Raw genomic sequence first — 11,498 nt, 5'->3', positions numbered from 1 at the left:
CAGAAGCCCTCATGGGGACTGCCATGGACCACCTGGCCAGTGCTTCCCGCAGGCATCCAGTCTGTGGTCCGGGCTTCTAGCCGCAGGGGATGGGGACACACACGATCCCCATAGTAGAAGCGAATGGCATCCAGTCTCTCATAGTCACCTTGCCCACCTGGGTGGTCGATGTTAAACCAAGTTGTCCACTCTCCAGGACCTGAGGGACAGAGCCAGGTTGAGGAGGAACCAATCCTGAATAGCAGGTGAACTCCAGCTATCCTTTCCTGATGTATCCCTGGGAGTCCTCCTGCTTCTGCTCAATCTCTGCTCCCCACCCCCCACCCCCACCCCCACCCATGTCTCCAGCAACTCTCTCTCCAATCCTTTCTCTGCCTCACAATGTGGACCCTTCCATTCCAGCTCGCTTCAGCCTGGTGGACCAGGCCAGTGAGTTTCTGTGTTATCTCTCTTTCCTCCCATTCTAGCCCTCCCTTTCTAACACTCTGCATGGGGTAAGCTTTTCCCATGTGGTTTGGGCCACAGCGTTGCCTGGCACACCAAAAGCTCTTAGCAAGGCAGTTAGGGCGTTGGTGAGACTCCTGTGCTGTTTCTACACCCTCATCTACCCCTTCCTTCCCCACCAGCTCTAGCATGTGAACAACACATTTCTAGAACACATCAGGTAGCTTCCTGACTCTGAGCTTTCTTCTACTCCATCTGGAAAGAACAGCCAAGCATCTTGATAAAATAAAGTTTCCAGGAAATCCTAACATCTTACCCAGGCTTCTGAGACTCACCCAGCAAGCTCAGCAAAGACCCCATCCCAACCCTCCCTGCTCCAGTGGAGACTCACTCTCCTGGGAGTCAATAGGCTTGACAAGGGTTTTAGGGGTCCTCTTCACAGGCTGTACTCTTCTCACTGACTGGGTAAGCATCGTCTGTCTCCCTGTAGGACAGAAGAAGAGAAGCCAGGGCCCACGGGGCTTGAAAATGCAGAGGAAGGCCAGGAGAAGTGGATGTAATGTGAATCCTAAGCACGGGCCCAGTTCCCAGCTTTGCCACTCACTGCTGTGAAACCCCTAAAGGCTTTATTTCTCAGCCTGTCTCCCATAAATACTCACCAAGGCTGGCATAGAGGGCATGCTTGACAAACGATAATTCCCTTTTCAGTTGTTCTAGAAAATGGATGGGCAGGTTGACTTGGCAGTATGTGCATGTAATCTTAGTACCTGGGAGCTATAGGCTGGAAGGTTAGAGGTTCAAGGATAGCCTTTGTTACATAGTAAGTTCCAGGTTAGCCTGAGCTACATGAAACCCAGGCATAGTGGTGGTGCATGCCTTTAATCCCAGCACTTAAGGAGACAGAGGGAGGAGGATCTCTCAAGGATAGACTGGCCAACCAGACTACATAATGAGACCTCATCTCCAAAATAAAAAAAGGAAAGGAAAAAAAGGGAAGATCAGCAGGTGTGGAAGAGGGACCAGAGAGGGCAAAGGTAATTAATTTGAGTAAGATATACCACACACACGTGTGAAAATGTCGTAATGAAACCCATTAATTACATAAATGAACATTTTAAATGGGGTCATCAGATACTTCAAGCAGCTAGTAGGTTGAGACTTCTGCTAGACAGTCTGGATGGAGCCTTATTTTTCTTTCCTATAAAGTAGAAACAAATGTCCCCTTCATAGGGTGCTGCTGGCCTGAGGGGCCAATGAAATGAGATGCCAACGTTTCTGGAGAGAGCTGTGCCACTCTGCCATTTCCTAACTAACTTGGGCAGGCTGTTTAACGCACCTGGCCCTGTCTACTCTCTCATAAAAAGAAGACAGTAAGAGTTCATTCATGAAAACACAGCATTTCTCACTGTATAGGTTGCAACCCTTTGGGGGTTTTGCATATCAGATATCTTGCAGGTCACAATTCATAACAGTAACAACATTACAGTTATGAGGTAGCGACAAAAATCATTGTATGGTTGCTGGGTCACCGTAACATGAGGAACTGTGTTAAAGGCAACCCCGGCATTAGGAAGGCTGAGGTTCCACCTCAGAACACTATCTAGCATACTGAGTAAATGTTAAAAAGTTCTTCTAGCTCAGCGGCTAGCACAGAGTGGAAGTCCCTTTCCTTTGACTGGTTGGCACTGAGATCCACCATTCCACAAAGGACTCGGTGAACTAACTGAACCGTGGTCTTCATTGTTCTGACCTGAGGATGAGCAGAGGGTCCTCGGGACAGGGGCGGCCTTCTGCCCTTCTCTACATAAAGCTGGGATGAAGACTCTAGCAGTGGAAGGGAGAGCAGAGGCCTGCAAAAGCCTTGAAAGGCAATTAACTCCCAGGCAAGAAGCCAAGTCAGAATTCTCTGTGCTGCTTAATTGGGGTGATGGGAACCCATTTAATCAACCTAATCTGATTTCCCCTCAGATGGCTGAATGTTAATCATCTTCACAAACAGCAGCTGCCAAGGTGGAAAGGGCAAAGCAGGAGGCGGGCACACACAGGGCTGGCACTGTGCAGGGGCTGCCTCTGTTCCTGCTTCTTTGGCCAGGAGCCTGCGGAGCATGCAGCTTTAAAAGAGGGTTGTGAGCGCTCTGCATTAGCGGTATAATTAGAAATGGGGAAGGCAGGCAAGATGGTAGAGAGAAATCTCCAAAGGGGTGCCGCAACTCAGGTAGTCAGCAGCTCCAACAGGCACCTTCTCTCTGATCTTCGGGTCACCAGACTACGGGAGCAGAGGGCAAGGGAACCAGAAAGGTTTCTGGTGTGTCCATCAAACCCGGCTTCAGAGTATAAAGGAAACTGAGTTTTCTTGCCAGAAGAATTTTCATGCAACTGAAAACAGACCAACCTCAAACCTGCTTCTTGGTAATGTCACGGTTGTGACTCCCTTTTCGCTTTGGCTACCAGGAAGCTCAGAGATAAATTTAGTGCGCAGGGGCAGAAACTTTCCTATCTTTTTTCTCCCTCCCCACGAGTGACTCTTCATCTTGCTTGTTTGATTCTGTTCTGTGAATCTATTACTAAGAACAATCTCAGATTTGAAGTAGGAACAGGGTACAAACAATCAAAGAGCCTCAAGTTTTCAGGCCAGGCAGATGCATAGAATATTGGGTCCCAGAACAGGAATGACTTCTCGGTGACAAGTAGAAGCTATAGGAGCAAGCAGAGAATTGGTGCATACCCAGCACGGTGGTGACCTCAAGGACCAGGAAAGAGAGTACCCAGGTCTTGATTGCTGCCATCTCTCTCTCAGGTCCGTAGAATTGTCAGAGATAGGTGACACTGCTTCACAAAGTTGAACCTGTAGATTCCCAGGGGTGTTTCATAGAGACAGTGATCTGCAAAGAAGCAAAGGGCATCATATCTCACACTCCTGAATCACTTTTTTTTTTTTTTTGGAGACATGATCTTCTGTAGCCCAGGCTGGCCTCAAATTCACGTGTACACAAGGATAACCTTGAACTTCTGATTCTCCAGCCCCGTCTTCTGAGTGCAGAGACTACCGGCTTGTACCGGTTATGTAATGCTAGGGATGAAACACGGGACTTCCTTCAAGCTAGGTAAGCAGGCTACCAACTGAGCTACATCCCAAGCCCGGGTCACATCTCTTACGGCTCCAGTAGACATAGCTCTTGACCTGTCCAGGATGAAGGGAAGAGTCTTATGGAAGGACATCTGCTTGAACCACCAAACTGAGCTGTTTGGGTGATGTAGAAATCGAGGATCTGAATCCAAACAAGCAGGACCCAGGTTCTAAACCTGCCAGGTTCCACGGCAAACAGGCCACAAGGGAGGAAAGAGATCAGAAAGTTCCTTGACAGTAAGAGGCTTACTTCCAGCAGCTGCTGGGTAGCTTACTGATCACTTTTAAGCCCCAGGCTTTTGTTCTAGCTACCCTTTAATGGGGCTCACAGTTTTCCATAGGTGGCTAATATTAAGGCCATGTAGTCCTGGCCCCAGCAACAATGAGCCCTCTTAGGGTGGACAGGCCGGCTGAAAGCCACCAATGTTTTAGCCGAACCACCTCTAAGAAGACCTTCCCAGATGTGCATGGGCCACAGCTGGAACCCATTCCGGCCTGTTTGTTTGCAACCTGGCTAGGAACACCATAGCCAGGAGCCAGCTAAAGAGAACTCACTGGGTGTGCAGTGAGAACCCAGGGCTCCCAGTAACTGGGAACATGGAGTTAGGGCTACAGGAGTAAGGAGAAGAAAACATGGCCAGAAATAATGTTAAAGAACCATGGGGTGGACATGGGCGACCCAGGCTCCTTCTCAGCTGGGTATTTTTTCCCCCAGAGTTAGGGCCAACCCAGAATCTAATCTAAAAAAATTGTTCCCTCCAGCTGAGTAGAATCCCAAGTGCTATCTCAGCCCCTGGGAGACTAAGGTAGGTAGATTGCTGTGAGCTGGAGGCCAGCTTGAGCTATTATAGTGTGTTACAGGATAACCTTGGCTACCCAGCAAGAGCAAGACTCAAAAAAAAAAAAAAGTTACCTTTAATCACTAAGTCCGATGCAGAAGGAAAGAGAAGATATCTCCTTTCTGGAAGAGAAAGATTCCTTGAGTTTTTGGATGTCTCAAGAAATAAACAAATCCACAGCAAAGACTGTCCCACCCTGGGACCGCTGTATCACTTGGTCCAGGCTACTCCAAGCTCCAAGGTTCTTGAGCAGACCTAAACAGCCAGAGCCAGATCTAAGTCTGTGGAAGACGCCAGGGTGGCCTGAGGCACCTTGTGGAAAAGCCATTTCCCATCTGGCAGCCAGCAGAGAGGCTCTCTACAGCCCACCATTTCCTCTAAAGAGACCTGACTCTCGAGCTCCCCAAAGGATGTTCCCTGGAGTTCCCGGACAGTGCACAGTGGCTGGGCACAGGAGGAAAAGATATAGAGACCAAGAGGGGTCCACTTGGGGAGCACCGTGACTTCAGGTAGGCTGAGGGAAGACTTTGGATAATGAGGAGCAAAAGAGAAGAATGGAACAGAAAGAGGCATCTTTCTTTCTTTCTTTATTTTTTTGTGGCTAGTCAGCAAAGAAAGAACAATGAGGTATCTAGGGATGGAGGTAGGAGTAGAGCCAGGTAGTGAGACGCAGGGATGGAGTGAGAGATTGGGATTGGAGCTCACCTTGTCCTGAATAAGACTCTTAGCTGGGGGTCCAAGACTTCTTCACCTCTCCAGCAGTCCAGCCGTCTTATATAGCACAGCTGGTGGCTCAGCCCCTGGCAGCCAGCCACGAAGCAGCAGCAGCAGCAGCAACAGTGAAACCAGATCTGAGCATGGGGCTCCCTCCCTTCCCCACATCTCCACCAATTCTCAGGGGCAAGAATTTAACATCAAGGGATGTGGTGGTGTGGTGGGGGAGGATGTCACCGAGCAGTGGTGACCCAAGTGGGTCACAGCCTGGGTTCCACAGTCTATATCAGAGAGACAGGGGTCAGAAAGAAGGCTGGACTAGGACTCAGTTCTGGGAAAAGGCCAAGGGGAATTCTCTATCTGAGCATCATTTCATAGCTTGGGATGGTGTGAGCCGGCCTAAGTTTTGTCTGCTGACCCTCCACATTCCCCAGCTGGTCAGCCCATGCATAACAAGGTCTTAGCACTTGCTTGGAAACTCTGGCACACAAGACATCTCAGCTTCTGTGGACGGGTGTGCTTGGTCTCAACTGGGCAATGGCTCAGCTTCTCTGGCCTTTGGAGGAGCACTCAGGGACCCTCAGAAGGGATGAGGGACAAAGACTTTGGGGGTATAGGATGTCACCCGGTAAGAACCATTCATTCTTAATCCCCTCTCCACTTCCATTGAGACCAGAGAGACTTGGCATGTGAACTGCTTTAAGACCCTGCAGGATGTGTGTGTGTGTGTGTGTGTGTGTGTGTGTGTGTGTGTGTGTGTCTACCAGCAAGCCTTACCCACAGGTGGCTAAACACTGCCTTAACTTTAAGGCTTCTCGCCGGGCGGTGGTGGCGCACGCCTTTAATCCCAGCACTTGGGAGGCAGAGGCAGGAGGATTTCTGAGTTCGAGGCCAGCCTGGTCTACAGAGTGAGTTCCAGGACAGCCCGGGCTACACAGAGAAACCCTGTCTCGAAAAACCAAAAAAAAAAAACAAAAAAAAAAACAAAAAAAAAAAAACAAAAAAAAACTTTAAGGCTTCTCCCATATCCCTCTTCCAGCTCTAGCCTGAAGCTGCCGACTGTCTTAGGCCATGGCTAGGCTATCTAACGTCAGCACTATCAGAACCAGCTAGAAGGAAATGGAGATGCAGTTCCATTAGCAGAGCATTTGCCTAACATGAACAATCCAACTGCATGGACCAAGTGTGTTGGGACATACCTGTAATCACAGAACTTAGAGATGGAGACAGGAAAATCAGGAGTATAAGATATTCTCAGCTGTATGGGGAGTCTTAAACCAGCCTGGGTTGCATGAGTCCTTGTCTCAAAAAAAAAAAAAAAATCACCACTCAGGAGCCTGATGGTGGTGGTGGTGATGGTGGTGGTGGTGGTGGTGGTGGCACAAGCCTTTAAATCCCAGCACCCAGGAGGCAGAGGCATGAAAGTATCTGTGAGTTGGAGGCCAGCCCAGTTTACAAATTGATTCCAGGACAGCCAGGATCTGTTATCCAGAAACTTTGTCTCAGGGTGAGGGGAGGCATTTACTCTTCTTCCAGGGGACCTATCTTCAGTTCCTAGCATCCAAATCAGTCAGTTCGAAATCACCTGTAACTCCAGTTCCAGGGCACCCAACACCCTCTGGCTTCCATGGACACCAGACATGCACATGGTGCACATATACTCATGCAGGCACATGCACACACACATTTAAGGGGAGAAAATGTAGGTTTCTTGGCTCCACTCCCAGAGTTTCTGACTTAGAACATGAGACTTGGTTTTGCTATGGAGCTGGTGGTCTTCAGAGAGAATGTGGTTGAAAAGATAGAACCCCAGCTGGAAGCTGAAGATAAGAAGGGGTCTCCTGAGTCCTGCCTCATGTCACAGCCTCATTCAGATGGCCTAGGTGGGCTGCCTGTCCCATGCCAACACATGGAGGTGGACACCTTCCACAGCAAGGAGCAAGATCACTTTCTTTTTTTTTTTTCCCCTTCCCCTTCTCCCTCTTGCTTCGGCCCCACACGCTCTGGCCCCAAGGTTTTTATTTATTCTATGTAAGTACACTGCAGCTGTCTTCACACACCCCATAAGAGGGCATCAGATCTCATTACAGATGGTTCTGAGCCACCATGTGGGTGCTGGGATTTGAACTCATGACCTCTGAAAGAGCAGTCAGTGCTATTAACTGTTGAGCCATCTCACCAGCCCCACGAGGTCACTTTCAAAGCCTAACTGAATTCTTCTTCACAGGAGGTGGCTAGCTCGGCTGGACAGTGGGAAACCACAGAAGGAGATTGTATTAGTTAGATTTCACATTGTTGGGGCCAAGATAAGAACAACTGAAGAGAGACCGGGTTTATTTTGGCTTGCAGTATAAGAATATGCAGTCAATCATGGCAGAAAAGGCATGGCAGCAGGAACTTGAGGTGGCTGGTCACATAATACCCACAGTCAGCAAGCAGAGAGAGATGGATACTACTGCTTAACCACTTTTCCTCTATTCGGTCCAGGATCCATGCCGTGGAATGGAACCCCCTATGTTTAGTGTGTCTCAGTTAACTCACTTCAGACACTTCTTCAGACACAGGCCCAGAGGCTTGTCTCCTAAGTGAGTGCAGATCCTATAAGCTTGACAATCGGTATTAACCACCATAGGGATATCTCTGCACCCAGAGGAAAAAGCCTCACATGGATCAGGTCCCACAATGCAGCAGGACAGATTCTCTTGTCGGTAGCGCATGGATATGCGTGCTTATGCCCTCTTGTATTTCTCCCTTTCTTGGTGTGTAAGCAGAAGTTCAGAAATTGAGTTTCTTCTGGAATTTATCTGGGACAAAGGCTGAGAGGACAGACAGAACTCTCGAGTTGACATAGGACACAGATATGCTTGGCTTACTCTTACGGAGCCTTGTTTCTAGGCCAGCACTCAGACCTTAGCCAACAGGCTCTGTAGCTGTAGCTGGCTCCAGTCTGGCCCAATTCATCAGAACCACTTCATGAAGTGGCTTCAGCCAAGGCTTGGGTTTTTTATTTTGGTTTTGGTTTTTTCAAGACAGGGTTTCTTTGTGAACCCTGGTTGTCCTGGATCTCACTCTGTAGACCAGGCTGGCCTCGAACTCAGAGATCTACTGGTCTCGGCCTCCTGGGTGCTAGGCTTGTTTTTGTTGTTGTTGCTATTATAACCTCAGACTGGTCTCAAACTTGCTATATAGTCCAGGGTGACCTTGCATTCCTGATCTCTCTGCCTCACCTCCAGAGTGTTGCAATCAATTACAGGAGTATGCCATGCAGGATTTATGCAGTGATAGGAATCGAACCCAGCTCCTGATGTGTATTTGGCAAGCACTCAACCAACTGAGCCACATCCCCCAGTCGTCAGCTCAGGCTCTGATAGTAGAGGTGTATGAAATGAGTAAAGCCCATGCGAATAGTCTGAGGAAAAGACAGATAGATGGAGACTCAGCTACAATTATTAGAATGAAGGTCAGGATCAAAAGAAGAACCTGGGATTCAGAATCTAGTCCTGGTCCTATAACTCGTTCTGACGTGTGACCGTGTATTAGTAGCATACCAGATAATCCTGGGCCTCTGGGCCTCCAACCGTTCAATAAGAGCTTTGGGCTGGGTGAGTGCCTGGCCCTTCCAGGTCTAGTATAGCAAGATCTGTTCACACATGGAAAGCAAACACAGCAGGCATGAAAGAAAGGGAGACATGACCTATCAAGGAGCCGTGCTGTGGGTGAGGAGGCTTGCCAGAAAAGCAGTATGACTACCGAGGTTGGATTTTAAGAAGATAGATGGGAGAAGCAGGCATGTCATCCCTGGGGACCTCCCCCCAGCTCCTACCCCTCCATACCCCTATAGGTCTTTCTTTTCCTCAAGTGAGACAGCTGTGAGCTACACAAAACTAGACTCTGGGAATCTGAGGCTTCCCAACCTCTCCTCCAAGATCCTCTCCATGGAAGAGACTGCAGCTCCCTTAGCCAGGATCCCAGGACAGAAGGTCTTGGGCAGTGGCCATAAGCCTGTGCTATCCAAGGCCTGGCCTGGATGGACCAGCCACCTGGGACCTCTGCAAGCCAAGCTTGTCTGCAGTCAGCTCCAATCCCCTGCTTGGAACGCATTGGAAATTCATTTATCACCCCCACTCCTGCCCCAGGCAGCAGAAGAGTTTGGGACCTGGCTTAGCTGGCCTTCTGAGGCCAAAACCTATGGTCAAGGACCCCCACTCTGCTATTGGGAAAGATGCTTGGCAGGGAAGGTGGGCGTGGGCTGATCTTGATGACTCCTGAGGACGGTGTTGATCTGTCTCTAATACTATTTGATCCCCCACCCCCTGCCTAGAACCCCACTTCGCAATAGTTGCTATCCTGTGGCCTGAGGAGGCTTTACAGATTCTGTCCCTCCTGCCACTGCCTCTCAAATATTGGGAAAATAGATGCTGTCCACCTCGCCCCACCCTGTTTTATGCAGTGCTAAGGATCAAACCCAGAGCTTTGTGCATACAAAGCAAGCTCTACCAACTGAAACATATATACCGGCTGTATATAAGTGCCCTATCTGCATATACACCTACATGCCAGAAGAGGGCATCAGATCACACTATAGATGGTTGTGAGTCACCAAGTGGTTGCTGGGGATTCATCTCAGGAGCTCTGGAAGAGCAGTCAGTGCCTTTAACCACTGAGCCATCTCTCCAGCCCCTTCTTTCCCTGTCTTAACTGCTTCCTCTGTGATGGTTTTCCGTTCAAGGAGGTCTCAGTCTGCATTTTCCAAAAGTGGCTTCCATTATCGCATCCTTTTTCTTTGTTTTCTTTTGTTTTTTTTTTTTTTTTTTTTTTTTCTTGTTGTCTGACAGGGACTCTCTGTGTAGCCCTGACTGTCCTGGAACTCTGTAGACCAGGATGGTCTCCAACTTAGATCTCAGCCTTCCTCTGCCTCCAGAGTGCTGGGACTAAAGATGTGTGAGTAACTACACTACTCCTCCTCAAGATGTAGAGTTGAATTTCTCACACCTTGAGTCTCAGAATATGTGTGGAGTAAGCTAGCCTGGCCTCTCTCTCTCTCCCTCCACAGAGATAGCCCATGGACCATTGCCCATACTGCTGTATTCTCTGCCTTCCCCAGAGTATGAGATAAACCAAACTTAACAGTCACAGAGATTTCTCCCAAGTCAACAAAGCAGGGCCTTCCTTTGGCCCAGGAGAGGCTTGTGCTATTCCTGAAGATACAGATGGCCCCGGGAGTATACAGGGTGTGGGTGGCTGGTAGTTGACCCCCTACAGACCCCTGGGTCTTCAATAACAAGGATGTTCCCTCTTCTCTGTACTTTCTGGCTCTGGCATCAACCTCATTGGCGCCATTGGACTTTTAATATTTTCCATTCCTGGCTGTTAGACATTTCACCTCAAAAATGCTTCCTCCCCCTCACCAAAGGGTGTGACTTTCCAGTGAGAGGAACCCAGGATTGAACCAGGAGAGGTGACCTACCCACACTCTAGACCTTAGAGCAGTCACAACCTAACCCTAGAAAGAGAGGTGCCAGAAGTGGGGTGAATTCCCAGGCTGCCTGAAGGGCTTCATGGTCCCACAAGGAGCATAGGTTTTGTGACTCTACTCCATCTGAGGCCCTGGCCACACCTGTCCCATCTAGTCTCTGACTTTGGTGGCCGTGTTTCTGCCTCTGTGAGCTGCATCTGTCTCATAGGGAGATCCACAATGTTTATTTTGCTAGGCGCTTACTGAGGCCCTCAGACTGCAAGGTTTGGTCACCAAGGAGCTGTGGAAAGCACCCAGAGGGCTGGGAAGATAGCTCAGTCTGGAAAGTGTTTGCCAGATGAGCAGGAGAAACTGACTTTGATTCCCAACACTCACACAAAAAAAACAAGTGTAGTATACGTGCTTATCTTCCCAGCCCTGGGGAAGGGACAGGCAGATCCTAGGAACTCACAAGCCAGCCTCACTGGCAAATAATAGGTCCCAAAGACCCTGTCTCAAAATATAAAGTAGATGGAACAACACCCAGGGTTGAGTTCTGTTTACCATATGTATGCCCACATGTGTACATGAGCACACATGTGCACACACTGAGTACCTAGTCCCAGGCTAGAAGAGCCCTTTCCAAGATGACTCTCTGCTTCTGTTTTGATGATCAAAGATACTGTACTACCCATTTCCCCCAATTTATGCCCCACTATAAGGAGGAGAGAGAGAGAGAGAGAGAGAGAGAGAGAGAGAGAGAGAGAGAGAGAGAGCAATCAGAGTCCCTATGGTAAGTCCAGAGCTCCTAAGCCAGCCTTGCCTACACTGGAGCCACTAGCTCTGTCCTAGGCCATGACCCAACAAACCAGCCTCAAGATCTCCTTCACCTGGTCAGGCCAGGTCCTCTGCAGACAAC

The 11,498-nt window shown here is 49.1% G+C and overlaps 1 protein-coding gene across 1 annotated transcript in view; it reads right to left on the bottom strand.

Moving 5' to 3' along the window:
• Cilp (cartilage intermediate layer protein) overlaps window positions 1-4,591 on the bottom strand; it is a 14,389-nt gene extending 9,798 nt beyond the window's left edge. The window contains exons 1-4 of the mRNA XM_028752383.1: window positions 4,485-4,591; window positions 3,170-3,326; window positions 836-928; window positions 23-199 (exon numbers count right to left, since the gene is read on the bottom strand). Coding sequence (XP_028608216.1) covers window positions 23-199; window positions 836-928; window positions 3,170-3,230 — 331 coding nt within the window. The 5' untranslated portion in view covers window positions 3,231-3,326; window positions 4,485-4,591. The remainder of the gene's footprint in view (window positions 1-22; window positions 200-835; window positions 929-3,169; window positions 3,327-4,484) is intronic.
• Between the last annotated feature and the right edge of the window lie 6,907 nt (window positions 4,592-11,498).

The sequence above is a fragment of the Grammomys surdaster genome, unplaced genomic scaffold (genome assembly GCF_004785775.1).
Source record: "Grammomys surdaster isolate TR1022 unplaced genomic scaffold, NIH_TR_1.0 125896, whole genome shotgun sequence".
Classification (NCBI taxonomy): domain Eukaryota; kingdom Metazoa; phylum Chordata; class Mammalia; order Rodentia; family Muridae; genus Grammomys; species Grammomys surdaster.
Note: the sequence above shows the minus strand (reverse complement) of the source record. Positions and strands in the feature narration are given on the sequence as shown.